This window comes from Marmota marmota, unplaced genomic scaffold (genome assembly GCF_001458135.2).
Source record: "Marmota marmota marmota unplaced genomic scaffold, marMar, whole genome shotgun sequence".
Taxonomy (NCBI): domain Eukaryota; kingdom Metazoa; phylum Chordata; class Mammalia; order Rodentia; family Sciuridae; genus Marmota; species Marmota marmota.
In genome coordinates, this window is record NW_025999932.1 from 10,491,574 (window position 1) to 10,517,298 (window position 25,725).

At 38.8% G+C, this 25,725-nt stretch overlaps 1 protein-coding gene across 4 annotated transcripts in view; it reads right to left on the bottom strand.

The window, feature by feature from the left end:
• Pcca (propionyl-CoA carboxylase subunit alpha) overlaps positions 1 to 25,725 on the bottom strand; it is a 357,476-nt gene that overhangs the window by 101,557 nt on the left and 230,194 nt on the right. For all 4 annotated transcript variants that reach the window (XR_007346664.1, XM_015484128.2, XM_015484127.2 and 1 more), the window contains exon 19: positions 18,811 to 18,913. Coding sequence is in view for 3 of the 4 variants with exons in the window: in XM_015484128.2 (XP_015339614.1) it covers positions 18,811 to 18,913 (103 nt within the window). In the remaining variant the exon portion in view is untranslated. The remainder of the gene's footprint in view (positions 1 to 18,810; positions 18,914 to 25,725) is intronic.

Consider the following 25,725-nt stretch of genomic DNA (forward strand, 5'->3'; position numbering starts at 1 on the left):
CGGCCATCTGATGGAGCAGGGCTGTTCCACAGACCTGCCACCAACAACCAGCACAAAGGACCTCGGTGGGGCAAGCTATGCTTCCTTAATAATAACAGTTGTTTAAACATAAGGTCTTCTCTTAAAGGGAAACCAACATCAAAAAGCAGTAAGATGCGGAACCCTAAACTCCTCTTTCTTTGAAGAAATCCGTTTGAAGGGAGGTGTTTCTAGTTATGGGTGAATGAAATGAGAATTCAGCTGCAACAAACGGACATCCAGTGCTATGAAGGACTAATTAAATCCATCTGAGAAGCAGCATCGCAAACTGCCGCACACATTTCAAAGGAAAGCGCTCGCCCGCGTTTAGCGAAGACATCAAAACATCCAGTTGCAGCTGACGCACTTGGAGGCTGCAACAGTGTTATTTTTTGGACTACAAAGCTCCATTAAAGAGATCTCAAGAGTTTATACCATTTCATTACTGGAAAGTCAGTGTGTAGGAAGAGTATTTTTACTTATCACTCCCTGAAATCATCTCTGGCCCCCCCACTCTAATTTTGTAAATCTTCTACAAGACCTCAGAAAAGGAGGGAGGGGTTAAAACAATACTTAAAGTGTTCCATATATTTAAGAAGTGGTTAAAAATTGATAAAAGAATTTGCTGTGGTTACGCAGCTTTGTTTTTCTGATATATAAAACCAAAATTTTGATGTTAAGATTCCTCAGTAGTTAATAAAAGCCAGCAGAAGAAGCTAAGGAGTTACAAAAAAAAACTTCATTTGTGGGCTGGGGTTGTGGCTCAGAGGTAGAGCGCTCACCTAGCATGTGTGAGGCACTGGGTTCGATCCTCAACACCACATACAAATAAATAAATAAATATATTGTGTCCACCTATAATTAAAAAAATAAATATTTTTTTAAAAAACTTGATTTGACAAAAATTTGCCATGTAATGGCTATTAGTTGGGTTGTGAAGTAGGAGAAGAAAGTTACATTCAGAATTTAGAATAATGTCCCAAGAGAATAAGCTTAGGGTCTATTCTAAGGCTTAACAACTTTCTGTCATTGGTCACAGTGAGCATATAAAATCATATTGAGTGATCACATTTTTTAAGAAAACTATCAGATATGACAATGGACGACAAGCTCCCTAAACAGGAGAAATTCAACATTTCAACCTTCCCCCCCCCCCAAATACATAGTTAAAACTAACACCATCCAGGCAATATTTTAAAATAGATAATGTCAGTATTTACAGAAAAATTTATTTTACTTTCTACCACAGTGTCTCCCCCACTCACCCCCATCAGTAATATGGCAGTATGTATTTGTGTACAGGAACCTGTCTTCTATAAAATTTCCTCTGACCTGAAACCCCTTGAGTTGGAGTTAATTTTTTAAACTGCCAAGCGACGCCCCAAATTTTCTTGGCGTCCAAGCAGTGGGCACTTAGCATGTTTGCATCATGTGAATAATTGACAAGTTGGATTTGAAACAAATCTGTTTAGTGTTTGCATGAATTCATATTTGAAGCAAAAGATAACAGAATTTTAAAGCTTATAGGAATTTGGCTTCACTATGCCAGCTTCTCATTTGACAGGAGAAAACACACTAGAATTGAAAGAATGAGTGACTCACCCAGGATTCGGTGGCAGGAAGGAGAAACCAGAAGCCATCCTCTCCTGATGGCTGGGACTGCTAATTTTATTAAGGTCTTCTGCAGTGGGAAGAAATTAAGTTCTGTTCTGTTTTGGGTTTTGGTGATGCTGGAATAGAACCCACCAGGGGCTGGAACATGGCTGGCAAGTACATTACCACTGAACTGCACCCACAGCCCAGAAACTACGTTTGTATACAATGTTCCCCAAATGTGCCTTTTAAGAGATTAAAATTATGTTCTTCTTGGTAGAGGGCAAGTGCTTTTTAAAGTTTTGTTGTTGCTTTTAAAAAACACATACACACTCTCTAGGATTTGGGGTACAGATCAACAGAGCATCTGACTAGCATGTGTGAGACCCCAAGTTCCAACCCCAACACTGAGAAAAACAAAACTTTTTTTACTTTGTCTTTCCTAAGAGTCTGAGGAAATCTAAAATAATATAAAAACATACTAGTCAACCCTGTTGGTAACCTAAAATTATTTCAACAAGTAAATATTTTACAAATTTAAACATATTCCATTTGTCTCTCAATAATCAAATTACATTCTGCAAAAATGCATTTCACTGTGATAAAGTACAATACCTATCAGAACAGTTAACCATATAAGCCTCAACTAAACTTTACTAATTTTATTTAAAATTTAATGAAATATAACATTCAAAGAAATGTACTTTTTCTTGTAAAGATTTTCAAAATCTTCAACAGAAATATGCAAGATACATTTATCCTGCAGGTAATCTACTCATAAAAGTATTCTGTTTCTTCAAAAGCACACATCTCGTATAGTAAGCAGCTCATTTGTTTGAACAAAAATTAAATGTTTTTCAACCCCAAGTGTCTTTCCAGGTAGTGACGAGGGCTGTTATCCCCTGTGGACAGTGGTAGAACTGAACCCCCTCCCCAGGCAGGCACAGTCATGTGACCTACTTCTCCAATGTAAGGTGACTCAAAGGAACAGCTTGCAGGCAGAGTACTAAGAACCAGCACCTAATTCCCCACACTCTTTCCTTCTCCTTTGTCACAGTACCTCGTGACGTCACAGGCCTCAACCTCCTAGTAAGGATGGGCCTACAGGTACACATAGGCGTACAACAAGTGTAAGAAATAAATCTTTGATGTTTTATGGTATTCCAATTTGGGAGGTTTTGTAGAATATTCTATAAAATGTTTTCATTATTGTAGAATATTCTAACTAATCCTAACCAATACATCAAGTTAGGTTTGACTAACCTTATAATGGGAAATATGCAATTCTCATACTTTTTCCTGAAGAAAGTTAAAAAAAAAAAAAAAACTAATGCTACATGAAGATTGATTTGAATCTTTCACGTCAGAAACATCAAAATGATTCTTTAGAAAATGATCTTTTAGAAAACATCTACAGTGGTCATTGTTTTTAAAATTTTTGTATTTTAATTCGTTATATATGATAGCAGAATGCATTACAATTTATATTACACATAATAGAGCACAATTTTTCATATCTCTGGTTGTACAAAAAGGAGAGTCACACCATTCGTGTCTTCGTACATGTACTTAGGGTAATGATGTCCACCTCATTCCACCGTCTTTCCTACCCCCATGCCTCTCCCTTCTCCTCCCTCCCCTTTGCCCTATCTAGAGTTCATCTAATCCTCCCATGCCCCACCCCCCAAACCACATTATGAATCAGCATCCTTAAATCAGAGAAAACACTTGGCATTTGTTTTTTTGGGACTGGCTAACTTCACTTAGCATTATATTCTCCAACTCCACCCACTTACCTGCAAATGCCATGATTTTATTCTCTTTTAATGCTGAATAATATTCCATTGTGTACATATACCACAATTTCTTTATCTATTCATCCACTGAAGGGCATCTAGGTTGGTTCCATAGTTTAGCTATTGTGAATTGTGTTGCTATAAACATTGATGTATCTGTGTCCCTGTAGTATGCAGCTTTTAAAGTCCTTTGAGCATAGACCAAGGAGTGGGATAGCTGGGTCAAATAGTGGTTCCATTCCCAGTTTTCCAAGGATTCTCCATATACAGTGATTATTCTTAATTTTAGCATTAGATTGAAGGGTGACTTCAAATTTTTACTTTTTTTTTTTTTTTGCTAATAACATTTGAAAAACTTAAGAGATTCCTATATATTCCATTTAGTATATTTAGGAGAATTTACAGAAAGAAACTGGATTTTTAAAAAGTTCAACCCAATATTCTTTATTGTGTTTAAGTTCCAGAGTTCAGGGGATACCACATCCATCACAGGCATTCCATCCATGGTGGATGGGATTATCACTTGAGTCCCTTTCCTGTCTGCCCCACTGTGGTCTGGCCTTGTGTTTTGCTTTAGCCAAGGGAACACAGGCAGATATGAGATTAGGCTTAAATGTGCTTGCATGATTTGGCTTGGATTCCAGTTATCCCCCCTTATGTTATAAAAAACATCCTGCTCCACAGAGTGGCTGTGATCCTCACCTGAGTCCCATGATGAGCTGTGCAGAGGAAACCTGACCCTGACCTGCAGATGGGAGCCCAGCCCAGTGAAGCCCAGCCCAAGCCAGCCCCACCCAGTGGAACCAAGACCACACTTCACCTGACCGTATGTACAGCCACAGACATTTTGTACTCACTTTACCAGGGCAAAATGTAAAAGCCGTACCATTCCTTCAACATGTCCTCCTAAAGGCAGTGTCTTACTCTAGGTCCATCCCATCTCCAGGTGCCCTTTGTAGACAAACATAACCATGTTTGCCATGGTATTTATCACATAGAAGGCCAGAGAACATTTCCATAGTTCTGACCTAATATTCAGAACAGTATATCTGATGGCAATTTAAAACCTCTGTTTTAAGTATTATAATGTTATATTAATAAAAGGCAAGAATTGTTTTCCTTTTAATGATACAAGGATTACATAGTTTTATTATGTTCATATGTACATATGCAAATCCACTCCGAATAACTTTTCAATTTTGAAGTGAATGAAGAAATCCTACAATTTGATATTTGGAATTAAATTTCCTAGGTGCTTAAAATTGTGATGAATAAAAATCATTATTTTCTTTAATCACAACAAATTAAGCAGGAAAACTCATTGCCTGAATTTGGCACCCTGTTATGTAACTAGTTTGTTAAGCATGCCTGAAGGATAATTGTGAATAGAGATAATCTTGTGTTTTTTGGATGCAACATTCTAATTTAAGACTTTTTATAGCTACTAGGAAATAGTTTTTAACTCTCCCTCTCTTCCTTTCTTCCTACCACTACCAACAACTCAACAAATATTTCCTGACAACTACAAAGGGTGTCAGTGAATAAGACCAGGATTTCAGCAGGGCACAGTGGCACACACCTATAATCTCAGTGCCTTGGAAGTCTGAGGCAGGAGGATCACAAGTTTAAGGCTGGCCTTAGCAACTTATCGAGGTGTCTCAAAACAAAAAAGGGCTGAGGGTGTGGCTCAGTGGTTAAGCACCCCTGAATTCAATCCTTGATACAAAAAAAAAAGACTAGGGCTTCACCCTGACAGCTTATATTTTGGGGTGAAGACACTGGAATCCAACAAGTGGACATGGAAAAAAACACTGTGATATGAGGGCAAGTACCTAAAAGGTCACTGAAGAGCCTCTCAGCTGATGTTGCCTCCTGTGCACAGCCACAACAGCCAGGCCAGAGAGCGTAACGAGGTCTCGATTTCTGTTTACTGAGGATGGTGGATTTATCCTTTCACGAGAGTGAGCAAAGCACGTATTCTGTTAATTTTCACAGGATATAAGTGTAAACACAATTGAGACTTTTGAAAAATTTTTGTTGGTCAACAGTAATCTCAAGAATATAGTTTATAAATTGTTCCTACAGGGGATGGCCACAATGTCAAATAGCTGCAGCATTTAAACAAACAAACAAACAAACAAACAAAAACATGGTCTAGAAGGCTTGTGGGATGGGCCACCATCACTTCTTCAGTGGTAACTCCCACTGTCCTCCCTGGGCTCTGCACAAGGAGCACAAGGAGCCCCTGGTGCTGTCTAACCACCCGCGTCAGTGTGCTTGCCATTCCTCATCTGCGGCCCAGGCAGCTCTCTCCTCTCCAGTCCCAGCGCTCAGACATCAACAGCAGCCAGGCAAGTCTACGCACCGACCCGGGTTCCTAATGCCACCACCTGCTCTCCTGTGTGACTCTCCTCTCGCTCCTCCCCACACATAGCCCAGCAGCCACGGGGCGAAAGATGCCCCCCTTCCCCTCATGGCCATTTCTCCTTCCTTCTTCCAGGTAAGAATGGAGCGGAGGCCCTTCTCCTAGTTCTGCCTTTCTGCCCCTCAGCCCTTGACCTTTGCGGGCTTCCTCCTTCTGGTACCTGCTCTCAGCACTGAATGCTCAACCTTATTCTGGCTTTAGGAAAGAAACCTCTCCCAACCACCACGCCCACCTCCTTGACCTCTTAAAAGCGTCATTCATGACACTGGTCCATGGATCTCAACTCACAATTTCATTTCTGTCCCCAAGACGTCACTGACGTTGCTCTCCCATATTTTTGCGAGGTCCAGTGGACACATTTTAGTCCAGATTGCTTTTTTTGTTTTTCAGCTGACCTCTCAACATTCACTGACCTTGACTTTGACCTCTTCATCTTCTTAAAAGAGTGTCTTCCTTTAAATCCTGAGACACGCGAGTTGAAGCGGTCTGTGCAACTGCTCCGTTGCAGTGCCTGCTGCCCATCCTGACGTCCTCAGTGAGCTGCGGGTCTCTTCTTCCTGACACCTGCCCTCCTCTCTCCTTTCCTCAAAGCCCAGCTCCTCTTCAACTGCCGCTTAACTACTGGAGATCAAATCTCTACCCACACCCTCACCTGGGCCACAGAACCTGCTCTGCAATGAGCCAGCAGCAGCTCCAGACCCCGAAGTGACCTCCTACTCCCGACTCCCTGTGCACCCCGCATCTCAGCAGGTGGCACTGTCGACAATCAGCTGGTCAAGCCGGCACTTCCCCACCTCCCCTTTCTCTCCGTCTTCACTGTGCCTGGTCAGGGCTGCGGTGAGACGGTGAGACGGCTTGCGTGTGCCTGAGACAGCGCAGGAAGCAGAGTGGCACCCCGGGTCTGAAGCCCTGCTCTACCACTGGCTGTGTGACCTTGGGAAAAGTAGTTAACCCCTCTGCACTTCGGTTACCTACACTTAAAACGAATAATGATGGTATTTATATTTCCTAGGCTTGGTGCAAAGACTAAAGTGACCATATAATTATTATTAAATGACATACTGCGTGTGGGCCACTTATAGTGCCCAATACACAGGAAATGGTATATTAGGGTTATTACTGGTCAGTAAGTGCTGGTTTTGTCATCCTTTTGTAGCTCCAGCTGGTCCTACATCTTAAATCTCTCACGTCGGGCCATTTTACTCCATCGCTAAAACACCCCAAGTCGAGGCTCACGTCTCCCCTTGCACCGCTGCTCCTGCGGCCTCCTGAGGGGCTCCCTCAGTCTTACCCTCCAGCTGTGCTAAGGCTTCTGTGGCTCCCCACTGCCCCGGGCTCAGTCCAGACCATGCGGCCTTGGTGACACAGGCCCAGGTCTCTGCCGGTTCCCACCCTCCAACCCTCCTCACCCTTCTCCCTGCCACCAGCTCCCTGCCTCCAAGCTTCCCACGACCCCAGCACCCACACCCCTCTCATTTCCTCACACACGTCATGCACTTGGGGTTCCCTTTATCTTTTTTAGTATGTCCTCAAAACTCTGGACTCCGGCCCCTCCACTGCCATCTCCAGGTCTCAGCTTACTGCTGTTCCCAGCCTACAACCTCACTGACCTCCTCCACTGCAGGTTTGGGGCTCCCCTAATGTGCTCTCCGGGTCACCATTCTCTGTACAAACACAGCCTTTGTCACCCCCAACAGATGACAGTCTCTGAGGAGTTCAGACACAACTTCTCTCCCGATTACCACTGTTTCTCCAGGACCCGGGCCACAGGACACGTTCAATAAACAGCTATTAAATCACAGCACAACTAAAATGATAAATGCATAATGGCCATGATACATAAGAATTCATCTACTGGCCAGGTTGCTCCTCGAAGGCATTTTAACAGGTGGCTTCACTTCATTTATTTTATTTTAAAATATATTTTAAAGAGAGGCCGATAATATCACATCAAAATTAGTACAGTAACTTTGAAAAAACATTTTCTTATAGAAATTTTTCCCACACAGGCTACCAAACCACTATGTTCGTTTAATAAAGGATTATAAAACTGAACTGAAATAAGCTGAATATCTGGTGTTAACATTAGACATTTTATTTCTAAGTAAAATCTTTCAGAGAGTGATGAAAAACCAGGGGATACTACTAAAAACCACTTGAAGTCTTAATTACAGTATTTGCCAACTCTCACAGGTCTTCAGCGTTTTTCATTTCTAAAGCAACTATGTTCTATAACTTATTTTTGTTCTCCACTGAACACCATAACAAGTTACTTAACTCTTGAGCACAACATGACGGAGCCAGTTAAGAGGGCACAGGTGCAGCCGGGCTCTCAATTAGACAAGCAATTTTCCAGATTACATGGGCAGGATCTTCACATTTTTATGAAAATTTAGTCCTGTGGTTCCAAAGTAGAGTATGACACCCACTGCAAAGGCTGTGAGTAAAAAGTAAACAGCTCAAGCTGTGCGAGCCTCCCCTTCGGGCCTGATGTTTCTACAGCCTTGTTTATCTGACCCCCTTCCACTGGATGTCAAGCTGGTTTGGAAGCATTTGCTGTGGAAGGATGTTCTTCAGCCTGGGGTCAGAAGATGCCCAGGTATGGCAAGCCACTTTTGGACCTTCTTCCCTAAACCAGCAAGAGGGAGAATCACCCCTTCCTCTAAAGCAACCCAGTGAATTAGGACCAGGGGAGTTACTATGAATTCAGGGACCCTGAACAAAATGTTGGAGTGAGCTCACAGCCTTTGTAACTCTAACTCTTCTGTACAGTAATCTCTTTGGGTAGTTTATACACCTAAAGAAGGAAAAATTGGAGGCTTCAGAGGAATTATCCAAATCTGTTCTGGCTCAGCTTTCTTGCTCTGACCCATGTTTCAGTCCTTTCTTTGCTTTTTCCAATTTCTTAATTCAGATTAAGTCAGTCTCTTAAACAGAGTCCGCAGTGTGACAGCCAGCCCCACCTCCAGGTGCAGAGTGGTGGCCAAAGGAGCTCCAGTGGTCCTACTGTGCGTCCTTACCACACGCACAGTAGGACCACTGCGATCTATTCAGGGAGCCAGCTGCTCATCTAATTGCTTCCCTGATGGCCAAAGCACTGCATTAGTTTCTTGGCAGATAATTAGAACCCAATTATTTCAACAGTCACACATCTTCCAGACCCTTCCCTATACAATTCTGAAATTTAAATAAAAAGGTAATATACATAAGATTCAAACTTCAAAAATATACTAAAGAGACATGGAGTATAATGTCAGTCCCCTTCTCAGTTCTGGGAAGTAGACAGCCATCCAGCTCCCCACTCAAAGGAAACCAGTGACCAGTTTCTTATGGCTCCTGCCAAAGGTCTTCTCTGCACCTAAGAAGCTTGAATACACATGTCCTGTCTTACACCAGTGAATGAACTTTTCTTCTGTCCCTTAATAAAGCAGTTCATAGGAAAGGCCCACAACCTTTTCAATGCTGCACAGAATCTCAGAATTAGGATGGGATCATATTGAAGGAACTATCCCAGTGTGATAGCTTGGCGTTTCAGTTGTTTCCATGCTCCTGCTGTTACAAACAATACTTTCATGAACTTTCTTACACAATTCTTACATGTGAACATAACCAAAAGTATAAATTGATTTTTTTCAAATTGCTTTCTCTGGAGGTTGTAACAATTAGTATTCCAACCCATAACGTACAAGATCTTATCTTTCTACAGCTTATGAAATCAGGGAATAGTCAAATTTTTCATTTTTGCTAAAATAAATGTACATGGAAAATGGTATCTCATCATAATTTTACTTGAATTTCTCAGTGTGATTTAGGAACTTTTTCTCATACTGCAAAAGCCATATATATTTCCTTTGCTATAAAACATCTTTGAACATTTTTCATCTGGATTGTTGTTCAATGTCATTTTCATATTGATTTGTAGAAGTTCTTTATATGTAAAGGACTTTCCCCATTTTTCCTATGGTTTGATGGCTTTACTATGATGATTTTATATTCTTTGAAGAACAACTTTACATTATTTTATTTTTTCAGCATTGCCTTATTTCCCTAGCAATTTTTTTCTCAAATGGAAAAATTATTTTATCAAGAAACTAAATTCTTACCAAAGTGAAAGAATTTAAAATGTTTATATATTATGTTTTTCTTTGTAAAAATTCATCCACAGAAAATATTTTTTAAAAAGCTTTTGGCTGCTTTGTTTAGTATACTTTTATAGAAGTAGTTTACATGATCAAAATGTAAAAGGAAAAAGTGCTGAGTATGATATATCATATAACTTCTAAACCTTACCTGAATTTCCCACTGCTTATCATGTACTGAGTCAATTTTAAAAAGAGGATTATAGTCCTTTATCATAAGCTCCTAGTGGTATAATAATATTCTTTTTTAAAGTTTTTTTTTTCTTGTCAATGGAACTTTATTTTACTTATTTATATGTGGTGCTGAGAATTGAACCCAGTGCCTCACACATGCTAGGCAAGCACTCTACCACTTAGCCACAACCCCAGCCCTATAATATTCCTTTTTGAAAGCTACTACAGAACTGTTCTCTTCTGTCTTCCTACTGTGCACTTAAATTGTGGATAACTTTTTCAATAAAAAAAAATCTGCAGTAGACATAAAAGTAATAGTTAACTGAATTTATTTGTTTGTATCCTTCTCATATTCAAAAATAAGAAACTTGGGGCTGGATGTGTAGCTCAGTGATAGAGAGCTTGCCCTAGCATGTGTAAGGCACTGGGTTCAATTCTCAGCACCACATATATACAAGTAAATAAAAATAAAGGTATTGTGTACAACTAAAAAAAAATAAAAATTTAAATACACACACACACACACACATATTAAGAACCTATTCTAAAAACTGACAGTAGAGGCCAAAAGATAATATAATGTCCTAATTTTTCTATGAAAGGTATTTGAAAATTAATTACTTAAAAGAACTGAGACTCAACTATGAGTCTTATCATATTCTTATAAAAATTGTAGTAACTACATGATTTAGTATCACTATATATACAGGAAAACATAAAGAAAGCTTATTTTGTCTATGAGTTTGTTTCTTGGCATATTCTAAGGTCATTCAACTATTGTTTTTTTACAAACATGTTATACAAAAATGTTTAAACATCTACTTAAAATCAAATTTCCAAAGTGCTTTTTAAGTATCCAAAGAAAATGTGGCAGAATGTTTTCTTAATTAAGAAATCTAGAACAAAATACACAGTAGTAGAACAAAGAAGAAAGAATTAGTTATATCAGAGAGAGAAAACTTCAAACAATGCGTATGTAATTATTTCTTACTATGCATCCATATGTAATTATTATTTTTTATTCTTATGTTCATCACCATATCCTTTCTTTGAGGAGAAAAACACAGGGTGGTAATTTCAATGATATGAATACTACAAAACATTTCCCTCCCTCCACCACAGGCATCTAAAGATGAGATAATTTTGCATCAAGTAAAAAGAACATTACTAAGAAAACAAAATGAAAGTACAAACTCAGACACAAAATCTTATCTATCTCAAACTTTATACTGCTCTCAAAAATTATACTTACTTGCATAAAATGCAAAAATCATTACTAAAAAATCACTATTTTGAATTTTATCAATTATTTTGAAAAATAAATCAACATCCACAAGAGGTAATTAGATTTTAAAAATACTAATAGCTGCTCCAATTTAGTATCTCTAATTGAAAGAGAAATAGCGTGCATATTATTCCTTATATTGACAATGATTTATGCACAGTATGGCAGAGCTAAACTTCCAAACTCATCTGTACACTGGAGCCAGTTATATCTACTTACCAGGCTTATTACAAAGACTAAATGAGATAATGCACGTGAAGCACTTACCATATGCTTGGGACAAGGGAAATAGTAAATGTAGACCAAAGTCATCAGTTGGTTCATCAAAATGCTTTTGAATAGGCAAAGATAACTATTGCAAATAATCATGCAGCTAGAAAGAGAAACCCTCGTTCCATTTTTTAATGGCAAAGAGTAAAAGTAAGAAAGCACATACTTTCATAGTAAGAAACTAGTTACTATATACAGAAGATGTCTTTAATATTTCAACAAACTTTGTTCTCCCACCCTACTGCCTTCCAATGTTTTCCTGCATCTGTTTCTAAGATGAGTGTGAAGTGAGTTCTGCTCAGATAGGCAGCATGTTCACAGCTGTCACTCATCAATCCTGTCTCCCAGGTGGAACTCTACCTGCCCCAGGTGGCGGGTGCTTCCTTCTTCCCTTCTTGTGGATCTAGCTGGGTGAAAGCATCTCTATTAATATGTTTATCACTTCCATTTTAATTGCTTCCATGGCTGCCTTCCCTTTACCATCAGAAGAAAAGACTGTTTATACAGGTATTCCAAGACTCACTGCCTTTAATTCATCCTTTTTATTCAATGAAATATTATGTTTACATTAAGTAATTTTTCATTGCTTTCTTGGGATATAGTTTTAGAAATGGAATTAGTAGATGGAACAATGTGAATGTTTGTAAAGGTCTCTGATGAATTGTTACTAAGTTAGCTTGCAGAAAGGCTAAGCGAATATATATACATAAATAGTTATATAGATATGAACATATGTGTGTGTGTGCGTATATGTGTGTGTTTGCGTATGTGTGTGTGTGTGTCTGTGTGTGTGTGTGTATTCCCCTATTTTATATATATATATTCTACTTTAAGACACCTTTGGGTTGCGGACATCTAGCACAGCAACTATTATTTGGAAAAATTACCTGATATTATTTAGAAGGTAAACTACACTCACCATGGTCACAAGGATATAAATAAGTACTTTTAAAAATATGTAACACTAAATGCTCATGATAGATAAGCCAAGGTTCTGGACAACCCAGATAGTTAAGCTTCCAGAAAATGCCAGGTTGTTTTGCAAAGTGGCTGCACCATCTCAGCTCCCTACCAAGAGTGTTCAAGGGCTCCAGTGCTCGACATCTTCTCCAGCACTTCCTATCACCTGGTTTTTATCAGACCATCCAGGCAGATATCAAGGGCTATCTCATTGTGGTTTGAATTTGTATTTCTCTAATGCCTCATGATGCAGATCATCTTTTTATGTGCTTACAGGCCATTCTACATGTTCTTTGGAGAAATGTCTAGTGGGATCCTTAATCCTTTTTGTAAATTGAGTTATGCGTCTTTCCGCCATGATGTGATGTCTTACTCTGAGTGCCTAGGAATGGAGCCAGCCTTCCCCTTCCATGGACTGCTCTTCTAGAAGTAGATCACTGCCTTTTAACTTTTCTTTTTTTTTTAGTTGTAGTTGGACACAATACCTTTATTTCATTTATTTTTATATGGTGCTGAGGATCCAACCCAGCATTCGCACCTGCTAGGCAAGCATTCTACCGCTGAGCCACAACCCCAGCCCCTGCCTTTTAACTTTTAATACACATTTTATCAATATACAACTTACTTGAAATTGGGAGAATGAAAGAATTCTGATTCTAATTTAAATTTCAGTAGTTTCATGCCTATCAAAAAGATTGATCTTCTGATAAAAGAAAAAAAATCCTATTTAGTAAAATAAACTAAAAAGTCTTTAAAACACTGAAAAAAATAATTACTTTCATTGAGCATACTGTGTTACTTTTTCCCCCACACTCTTTTAATTAATTAATTAATTAATTTAAATTAGGTAAAAATGACAGCAGAATACATTGTGATTCATTCTACACAACCTGTAGCACAACTTTTCATTTCTCTGGTTATACACAATGTAGCATCACACCATATGTGCAGTCATACACATATCTAGGGTAATGATGTCCATCTCATTCCACCATCTTTCCTGCCCCCATGCTCCCCCTTTTGCCCAAAGTCCCCCCACCCCCCCATTATGGATCAGGATCCACTTATCAGAGAGAACTTTTAGCCTCTGGTTTTTGGGATTGGTTTACTTCACTTAGCATGATATTCTCCAACTCCATCCATTTACCTGCAAATGCCAGGACCATACTGTGTTACTTTTGATCATTTAGATTTTTCTTTAGTCATTAGCATAAAGATTACAGTGGTATAACAAAATTTGACAATCTAAGAATTCTGGTTATTTTTTAGTAGTAGTTTATAAAGTTTTTACAAACTTTTTTTTTTTTCTTTGCTGGTTCACAAAGAATGTTCTGTATCTAGGATTATATGCAATTGCTTTCTAGTTTATTAGTACTTAACATGAAATGTCAGGCAAATTAATATTTATCCATTCATTTTCTTTGTTGAGCAGTACCAGGGACGGAACCCAATGACACTAGGTTCAAATTACAATGATTATTGATTATTGTGAATTTAGTCCTCATCATCTTTAAGACAATGAATGCATTAATCTTTTCATTTCTCATGCTGTTTTGACCAGTTTTGCTTTACACTGCACAACAGAGACATGGGAAAACCTCGTAGTGATCCAGAAGGGAATCATGAAAATGATTATAAATAAAAATCAGTATTTGTAATTGTTGCATGTTTATCATCCTGAAAATATTTTAATAATATTTGCCCTCTCAGTTCAGCCAGTTTATCCTTTTCATGAATTCTGCTGTTCTCAGAGTGAAGACCTAAGGCACAACGTCACTTCTACTTCTTCATTCCACCTGGACTTCAATCATGCATTCTTCATTTCTCAGAAATTTCACTTTTACCACTGCCTAATCTTTTGTTATAAATACTAGTCTGAATTGCTTTGTGTATTTTTTAATTGTGGAAAAGACACACAGAATTTGCCATCTTAATCACTTGTGAGTATACAGATGGACGATGTTAAATACACTCACATCTTTGTTCTTCCACCCCCATCTATCTCCAGAACGCTGATCTCAGGAACCTGAAATTCTGTACCGTTGAAACAATAATTCCTCATTCACCCTTCTCCCAAAACTTGGCAACCACCACTCTATTTTCTGACTCTATAAAATCTGACTATTCCAGGTGCCTCCTTGTGTAGGTGGAGCCATGCAGTACTTGTCCTTTTAGAACTGGCTTGTTTCACTTGGCGTAACGTCCGCAAGATTCATTTGTGACATAGCATACATTGGAATCTACTTCCTTATTAAAGATGAATAACATTCCTGTGTGTGTGTGTGTGTCTGTGTGTGTACATGTATACACACACACACCACATTTTGCTAATCCATTCATCCATCAATGGACTCTCAGGTTTTGCTACCTTTGGGTTATTGTGACCAATGCTGCTGTGAACATGGATGTACTCCTATCTTTTGGAGGCCTTGCATTCAAATTTCTTACTTATGTATCCAAAAACGAGACTACTAGATCATACAGTAACCTTATTTTAAATTTCTGGAGAAACGCCACACTGTTCCATAGTGGCTGTGACATTCCTACCCGCAGTGCACAAGGGTTCCATTTTCTCCATACCTTGTCAATAGTTGTTCTTTTCTGTTTTCTTGATAGCCTAATGGGGAGAGGTGGTATTTTACTGTGGGTTTGATTAACAATTTCCTTACGAGAAGTGATACTGAGCAACTCCTCATGTGCTTGTTGGACATCTGTAGATCTTCTTTGGAAAGCATCTGTCCAAGTCCTTTGCCTACTGAATTGCTATTGAATTGTAGGAGTTCTTTATATATCTGGATAATAACTCCATATTAGATATATCTGACTTGCAAATAGTTTCTCCCATTCTGTGGGTTGCCTTTCTTCACTCTGCTGAATGTGTGCTCTGATGCATGGTAGTATTTAATTTTGATGTAGTCCAATGTATTTTTTCTTTTGTGGACTATGACCTTGGTGACACATGTAAGAAATCATTGCTAAATCCAATGCCATGAAGCTCTTCTCTTTATTTTCTTTGAAAAGTTTTGTTGTTTGCATACTTAATGTTCAGGTCTTTGATCCCATTTTGAGTTAATTTCATATATAAAGTAGGATCAAGGCCCCAAATTCATTCTTTTACATGTGAATATCCAGTTTCGGCCACACCATACATTGAAATGGCTTTCTTTCCCCTTTCTAATGCTCTTGGCATTTTCTCAAAAACCATTTGATCACACACCTGAGGGGTTACTTCTGGCTCTCTATTCTAGCCCATTGTTCTATATATCTCTCTTTATGCAACATCCTCCTGTTTTGCTAAATCTAACTTTGTAATAAGTTTTAAGACGAGCGGGTGTGAGGCCTTCAATTTTGTTCTTCTGTCAAGATTATTTTCAGTGTTTGGGATCCCTTGAGATTTCATAGGAGTTTTGGATAAACTGTCTATTTCTGTTAGGAATGTCATTGGAATTTTGATAGGGATTGCATTGAATCTGTAGACTCTGATAAACAACATTGACATCTTAACCACATTAAGTCATTTAATCTCTGACATAAGACTTCTTTCCATTTATTTGTGTCTTTAAATTCTCTGAACAACATTCATAGTTTTCAGTGTATAAGTCTTTTGCCTCCTTGGTTAACTGTGTTCCTTCCTAACTTTTGTGTTGGGGAAGGGAGCTGGAACCGGGGATTGAACCCAGGGCTTCACACATGCTCCGAAGGTGCACAACCACTGAGCTACACCCCAGCCCCTTATTCCTAACTGCTTTTTTTCTTTTTGAAGTTATTGAAAATGGAACTATATTTGCTTTGTGTACTGCAACAACATGCATAAATGGGATCATTTAGTAGTATGTATATCTTTGCATCACTCTTTTTACTGCTATTGTGATCTGTACCTATGCGACGGCATGCACAAGGACACACAGCACCTTCAGGGAAGCTGCCACGAGGAGGAGGAGAGCAGAATGGAATGATACAAAGAGAAGACTCTGCTGTATTTGTACATATTTTTCTTTTTAAATTGGAGATATATATAGAAGATCTATACATTTATTGTAATTTCCTCATGTGAAATATAATTTATAATACCTAATTTTTTTTTAAAAGGACTCTGAAAATGTGTGGTACCTGAGCTTTACCAAGAGCTAAATAAATAAGACTTTGCTTATATAATTTCTGGAATCATTAACTTGGATCTACACTGTCACATTTTGGCTCATTTTTTTCTTGATGTGACAGGAAGTCAACAATCACAAGTCAACAATCACAGTTCTCCGTTCTGTGACCTAAAAGAAAATAATCACTCTGCAGAAATCTTCATACAACGTGCCTTCACTTACCCTGCACTGTTCAACCTGCCTCCTTTCATAATGCTGAGGTCAAATGAAATCAGCTCAACTCAAATATGCCCAGGACACAGGGCCCCAGCAGGAGCACAGGCTTTTCCCGGGCTACAAGATGCTTCTGAAGACCCTGAGTACGGGAAACAGGTAACTTTTAACTATTTTTCCTTTTTAATTGGGAAATCGTTTTTTATATTATCTATCAATGTGGATATTTTTCAGGGAAAGTTTTAATGCACTAATTTCAGTGTGTTTTTCTCATGAGCTAAAAAGTGAAGCAGGAGGTAATTCTAAAAGACGAATTCAAAAGACAGCACTTGGGCAATCAGATCAAGGGTTTCTAGTTTTCCAACATAGAATCTGAAGCAAGCACAAAGAACTAACAGCTCTAAGACATCACGGGGCAACCTTCTGGTTAAGGCAGGGTGCTGCTAGGAAAAACACTGAACTGCACTATCGGATTGCAAGGCGGCTTCAGTGGTGACTCAATATAGAACATAAAACTGGGCTGAAGTTCACATTTTTATAAAGTCAACCTCCCCCGGGGAGACACTGCACTCTAAGAGTAATACTCTTTACTACTCAACTCATATAATCTGCTACTCAACCTGACATTTTTTTAAAAAATAATCATATAGATAAGAGGAATGTAAAGAATAACAAAAATTTATTACCAAAGTTATTGTTAAATAATTATTTAATCATTACAGCTTTCATGTTTAAGTGAGCTGAGTGAATTATCTTTTAGTGAGCAAAGCTTTAGTTAGCATTTTGGCATGCAGAATGATTCACAGAACTTAAAGAAAATCAAGGAGACTTAATTTATGAATTATCTCCTTTTTTGTGGATATGATTCCCACACAAAAATGTTGGCCTCTCAGGGCCACAGTCCAGCACTCCTCTGGCACACAGTAGGCCTGCAATAAGTGCTTGTGGAACAATGAATTCTCCTGAATTCCCAGCTTGTCACATTTTGTCACTGAGACCAAGAAACCACCATGCCCCTCAAGCCTCATCAGGTTTTAAGCGAAATATTATCATTTTAAGTTTCACATCCTGTTCCTTCTTCTGATTAAAAAGTCGTTTGTTTCTCCAAAACAAAATGACTTCTCAATGCCACTTGGGAGTGCGAAGAGAAATGAGGGTAAACATAGTATTTGTCACACTAACTGCATAGCAGCTTTCTTGAGCTCAGGTTGAAAATATAAAATCATAAAAGTTCAAACGGCAACTCTTCAGGTATTTATCTGGCAATTCCCAGTTACAGATTTAAAATATATCATTCAGCACAAACATTGAAATTGTAATGAACTTTGTTCACTACAGACCAGAACTCAAACTAGTGCCAATTCTATCAGGGACACCATCCAAGTTTTTCAGAACAAAAAGAATGTCACCACACAGTGAACTTAGCTTCAAGAATGTCACACACAACATGAAGCCTGAAGACAATGTTGTATGAGGCTTCACGTTACCTGTATGAAAAGAATGGTCACCTACCACCACAGCCATCACACATTTGGAATTATAAGTAAAGATGTTCTTCTCTATAACAAATGCCAAAATATTACTTTTCATTAAACACTCAAGGGAAAGAGTCAGGTATCAGGAAGCAGGTTTAGAAAGGAACTAAATCTAGGTATGTATTTCCAAATTAGCATAAGAAAACACAGTCTCATTTACATCAGCTTCCTGAAAAAGCTGAAACAAATATGTAGCTATGCCAGCAATTCAAAACAGGAGAATCACTGCACAGGTCAAATGTGGTTTTAAATATTCACAGATAATTTCAAGATTGTCAAATAAAGAAAGAAATAAAACTCACAGAGAATGCTGAGCCACTGCTTGATGCTATGACAGTGTGATCTTCATTGTGTAATTTTACGGAGAGCTCCCACTTAGCCACGTCTGGCTTAATAACAGGCATTCTGGAGTCAAGAAAAGAAAAAGAATTAATAATTTTATATCATTCTTTCTCATTAAACAAAATTTCCTTTGACACTAAGTGTGTGGAGTAAAACTGCCGAAGAATGTATTTCTGAACATTTTATTCTAAAAGGTTCCTGGGGTGGAGGGTTCAGATTTAAACTACAGAGGTTTAAAAACCAGTTCAGCCAAAGACAACAGCAGTCATCCAGGGGAAACTGGGTGCCTTCATTTCTCCTAAGGGCCATCATCTATTACTTTATGAATTTAAGTTGTTTAATTGTGACAGTCCTTTGCAAATTAATCAATGCTAATTTTTTCAATATTTAGTTTTCATTCAAGGCGGTTTTAAAAAAAATTATAATAAACCACTCTGCCATACATCTTAAAAGTTCAGAGACATAAAATGGATTAATTACGGAGCCAGCGTGATCTGGCATAGGGAATTGTTTTGGTTTGATTTTTACCCCTCGTAGTCAATGAGATTAAAAGCATATTAAGAAGGAACTTCTATGCATTATTCCATAATGCATACAGAATGTCCCTTCATGATATGAATTAGAAAAAAAATTACCTGAGTATATGAACTGGAATATAGCCTCAAGGAAAAATCAAAACAAAACTAAATACTAAGTGGCCGTGCTGAGTTCAGGAGCACCGAAGCAAAGTTAAGTATTGGTTTCTTCTTGGGAGCTTACCATGTATGCCTTTTGCAAACCCAGTTTTCCCCAACACCTAAAATCCAAACAAACTTTCATATCTCTTAACGATGCTAGTTTTTTCATGTGTATGATCACATGGGTTTTTTCCTGTGTATGATCAGTATTTCACAGTCCAGGAAAACTAGGTGAAGCAGCCAGCAAAAATGAAAAACAAACAAACCATTTTTAGAATATAAATGTTTCCCACAATATTTAACAAAATATAATGATTTCTGAATTATTATGTATTTAGATTACTTATACTTATGAAATGTTATTTATTAGGCACTAAACATTAGCACTTTGTGGCATCTGGTCTCCAGCTTAAGTCAGTTTTGTTGTTGTTGTTGTTGTTTTTTAAGTTGCAGATTATGTTTTCACTTTTTCCTCCCAAATTTCAAAAAAATTCTGTCATCAGTGTAAAAAAAGAAATCAAAGTCATAAAAACCGTCATTAACAAATCACCACTAGTCACAATGTCCAGTGGGTGATGATTAGTAATTAAGGTGAATATCTGTATTTGGCCGACAGCCTGATCGGTTTCCTGAAGATGAGGAAATGTTTTAAATACTGAGCAGGGGAAAATGAAAGGAAAGTAAAGAAATATCAATGGTTTGTTTCCCCTGTACATTGCATGCAAGGGCTTGGAAGGTGCTTTTCCGGCAACCTGAAGAATGTTTCAGAGGAAAGAGCTTCCCCAAGGAGAGTGAAGGGAAGGGGAGGACTCCAGGAACAACTCAGGAGAGGAGAGAGGTGCGGGCAGAGAGCAGAGCAGGAGAGGGCCCGGCATTCCCCAGGACATTGCAGTTCCTGTGCTCGTCTCCCTGGCTGACCGGAGACCACTAAAAGAACATGACCGTCTCTTCCATTTGCTCATCCTGAGCTCACTCTGCAGTGCTGGGAATGGTGCCCAGAGCCTTGCACACACTGGACCAGTGCTCTTCTGCTGCCCTGCACCCCAGCCCACTCCTCCCTCCACAGGCTGAGGAGAAGGTGCCAGGAGGTCAGCAGAAGACCATGAAGCAACTGCTCTGTGCCAAACTGGGCAGGAGAGGCAGACCTGCCCAGAGTGGAGGTGAGCCTCGCATACCTGGATACTCCCTGGGGCCCCTGGACTTTGTGTATCACATCTCTAGACTTCATAACTTGCTCACCTTCAAATGGCAAAACACCTGACCTTTCAGGGGCACTGTGGTGGCAGAGGTAGCCCCACGGCTGAGATCACCCTACAACCAGGCTTCCTCAAGTCATGGCTTTCCTCAGTTATCTACAATACTCCACCATCCTTCACCCCAAGTCAAATCTTAACCTACCCACCACTCGAGCCCCCTTGCATGCCACTTGATTTCTAATTTTCTCTGACCTCTACATCTGCTGGGCCTGACCCTTAAGCCAAGCAAATAGGAGGCAGAGGACCAAGGCTGTGGCTATAAGCTTAAGCTCTGGAACTCGGAGAAAATGCACAAAACCTGGCCTTGCCCATTACTACTTCTGTCCCTGAGCAAATTAAGTCTTAGTTCTCTTACATAAATAAAATTAAGATAATAACAATGTCTGCAGCAATAGGGATGTACTAAGGATTAAATAGGGTGTATAAATGCTCACTTTTACTATGATGATTCCCCAAGGCTCGGCCTATCCTGTCCTCTTCCTAATCTAGACCTCTTCCTTTAAGACAACTTTGGATGCCTTTCCACCCTGCACTCCAACAGGAGGACACCTCCTCCCTCAAGAACCGCTCCTTAATTCTAAGTGATCTCCCTTCTACTGGGCCAGTGCTACACGGCCTGCTGTCATGCTTTGACGAGATTCAGTGGCCTGAGGCGGCAGCTCTTTCAAGTAAACGGAGGAGACCGTTTTCAGTGATGCAAGTGTCCTCTGCCTCCAAGGAGGTGGGAAGTTGCTGATCCTGACATCCTGTTCCAACCCAGACACATTTTCCCACAGAAAGTGATCTTGCAGATGGTGGCGAGACACAGTTGCCACTCTTCGGGACCCAGCTACTATTTATTTTTCCATTGTTTTATTTTGATCCACATCTGTTTCGTATATGTTGTAGCTGGCCCCAGGAGAGACCTTCTGGTCAGAGCACAGGCTTCTGAGGCTAAGTCTCAGCCCTTCTCTCCCTAGAAACATGCCCGAGAGACCACTGTCAGCCCTTTGGAACCAACACCCCCACACCTGTAAAGTAGGCCCAACAGACCAGGGTAGGGGGTGGGAAGCTGTTGCTTCTAGGCACTGAATCTGGGGTGCAACTCTTCCAACAGTTTTTTTTAAGGTGATACATTAAGCAGTATAAGAGGCTTTGGTGTGAAAAAAGACCTTAAGAATCCAAAGAGAGTCAAAAGCAGGGAATCTCTCTACGAATTCACTCTTACAAACAAAATTCACTAGGATTCCTCTGACTTTCCATAGGTTTGAAAGTAGTTTTGTTTTCTTTTTTGTTTTTTAAAGAAAATGGAAGGACTGTACATATATGCTAGTTAATGAGCAAACATAAATATGTTCAGAAGTAACAACAGGCTATAATAAAGTATAAATAAGGAAAATAGTACATATAGACCTTAAAGTCTATGAATTCTGCAAATTCATTGAGAATATACTAATAGTAATTACTTTGAAATGCTGATTTCAGTTTAACAAACACATGCTTATGATGGTAACAAGTGCCTAAAATTATATTTTAAATTTTAGAAAAGAATCACACATATCCACAAAACTCAACATAGTGCACAGGAAGATTTCTATAAACAACTCCATGAAAGAGGGAGAAGGTCTGGAAGCTTCCTTGGACAGGCCACAGTAATGACACCCAGAACACGGTTGCCCCTGCTGGAGTCCATTTCTAGAGAAAAAGGCCGCCACCACACCAAGAGTTCAGAGGTGCAAGAACTGCAACCGGCAAAGCTGATGTTAATTTACAACTTCACAAAAGAAACAAAACCCCTAGAAAAGTGGGACCCACATAAATAGTAACTCACAAGCAAATCAAATAACAGCTCTCAACCGGGCCTGTTCACTTGTGATTATCACCAGCCAGCCCCAGTGAAGGCTCAATAAAATCTAATTTTTATATATTTAACGGTGGAAAACTGTGCAAGTTATGCAAATGAAAATACATTGCTGTTACATGTCACTTTTAAAAGTAGATTTCTGTATAGACTTAAAAACTGACAGTATGTCCATTAGCAAGGACTGTGATCATCTCAAAGGCATATTATTTTAAAAAAACATTATATCAGAAAAACTAGTTTTCGATTGTGTCACTACCTATACAGGAATGAAATACTGAGTTAAAACAATGATAATGGTCAAAGAATCATTAAGAAATGCTTCATCATAACTTTCACAGTGGGTGGTCTGTAAAATGATCTAGAATAATATGCTGCATTCCACAGCCACTGAGGTCAGTTCCTGCATACAAATCTTCGCAGGAAGAAAAAGGCCTTCAGAAAGTGGGCCATTCATCTGAACCCAAGTTCAGAGAATTTCCAGCACGGTGAAAAGCTATGTTATGCAAGCACATAGACGTATTCAGTGGGGGTAGACACACCAGCTACATGGAGACTACAAAGGAGCCCTCCCATGGCTCATGAATAAGTCGAGGAAATGATCAGAAAAAAAAAAGAGAAAGATGTTTAGACAGATGGCCCACTTAAAATGCCTGAGACAGGGCATAAGCAATTTTAATGAAACTTTAGATCTGGTATATGAATTGTTTCTTATTTCCCCAGAGTGGAGGAGGAAGAAAAAAGAAAAAAAGCAAATCCAAGGAAGACAAAAATTTAGCAATTTGCTAGAAAATTGACTTTTAGCAAGTTTTGAGGAAGAGTCACAAATGCAAGTTTCAAGAGTGTAAGAAACTCATGCAAAACTGTTCAGGGAACCATCGGCTATCAAAATGAATATGGAAAGCATGGAATGAACAGATTAAAAGAATTTTAAACAGAAGTCTACTGCCAAACCAAACAAAAATGTACACCTTATTATGTGAGAAGTTAGGACAGTCAGTTCAGCATTAAAGTTCATCACTGCAGAAAATAGATAGATAAAAGCACTTTCAGAGAATCCCTTCAAAACCAGAAATTAGCACAGAGGAGGATTACAATTTTGCCTGTACACAATCTGAAATGTATGTATGTTCAAACATAGGAGACCTGCACAAGAATCCCCCACAAAGCTACGCTGAGAAACAGGGAGCACCCTTGAGTTTGGTGATGTTAGCATTACAGATGACACGCATGACATCAAATCTAGATTGAACAGCCATGTGACTTACCATCTTACATGTTTTAATGCTATGCATACACCATTTCCTCTTTCCACTGATAAGGACTTAAGGTTCTCAACATAGATCTGGGCCACACATCAGCTAAGAAAGAACACAGTCCAGTTGTCATGACCTCCACAGAGCACTTAGCCTCTTCATGCCTCAGTAAAACAGAGATAGCAAGAATACCTGGCCTACATGCGGTTAAATGAGATACAAGATATAAAATGCTTAGGCTAGTGCTGGGCACATAAATGTTAAATAAGATTTCTCATCATCACCGCCACCACCACCGTTATCATAATTTGTTCAGTGTAGAAATATCTGAAATCTTCCTCTATTCTTTTGACAAGGCTACTCAAGTTTTTTAAAAAAATATCAATATATAATCTGAAGTCAGTACATCAAAGAGATTCCTGTACTGCCATGTTCATTGCAGCACTGTTCACAATCATAATCAACTAAGGTGTCCATCAACAGATGAAAGATAAGGAACACATGGCATGTATGTATGTGTATGTATGCAAAGGAACACTATTCAGCCATAAAAAACCTTGAAATCCTGTCATTTACAGACGAAATGTAGGAAATTACGCTCCGTGAAATAAGTTAGACACAGAAAACAAACACTTGGCAAGAACTCACTTGTGTTGAAGTGATAATAGTTGCTTTCATAGAAGTAGAGAGTAGAACAGAGGTCACAAGGGTTTGGGATGGTAAAGAGGAAAGGGGAACAAGTTATACAGGAGAGTAAGTTCTTATATTTGACGTCACAGTAGGACGACTACAGTTTACAATAATTTCCTATATTTTTACAAAGAAGCAGAAGAGAGGGATTCTAAAGCTCAATATAGAGAACAGGAAATGTTAAGGAGTTGGAAGTGCTAGTTACCCTGATTTGATGTCACACATTGTGTACATGGGTTACATTAGCAAACCGCACACCATCAACATATATAAGAAAACAATTTCCTTATATACAGTGAGATTTAAAAGGCTTAATTTGCCTTTTCAGTGCATCCACCCCTCCTTTCTCCATAAGTTAACCACAAATTACCCTGCGTATTCTAAAGCATCATGGAAACCCCCAAAACAAGGATTCTTTTTTTGGTGGTGGGGGATGTACTGGGAATGGAACCCAGGGGTGCTTAACTACTGAATTAAAACACTTTTTATTTATTTTGAGACAGGGTCTCCTTAAGTTGCTTAGAGCCTCGCTAAGTTGCTGAGGCTGGTCTCAAACTTGCAATCCCAAGTTTTTGGAATTACAGGTGTGCACCACTGTGCCCAGAAAAATATGGATTCTTGTATGTCACATTTTTGCTCAACATGTTCTGAAGTTCATCCATGTGGTTGAAGAGTTCACTCTTTCTTTTTACTAACAAGAAGTGTTCTATTACACTAACAGACTAAAATTAGTTTATTCTTCTGTTGACAGACACTTGGATTATTTCCGCTTTAGAGCTACTATGAACAAAGTTATTGTAAATATTCTTTGTACAAGACCTTTTAAAATTTTCTTTATGACATGTTTTAATTTCTCCTGAGGGGCAAATCTAGAGGAGAAAATGCTAAAGGTAAATGCGTGCTTAATTTTCTGCAAGCTGCCAAGCTGTTTTCCAAAGCATTGTAACACTGCAATGGTGGTGTTCTGTATTCTTGCCACCATTTGGTACAGTTGGTCCCTCTGAGCCTGTGGCTATGAAAACTCATCTCATCAAGGTTCAATGTGTATTTGCCCTATGACTGATAACGATGAGGACCTCCTCGTGTGTTTATTGGCCATTTGTATTCAAATTTTTGTCCATTTTTATTAGTTGTTGGCTTTATTAAGTTCTTTATT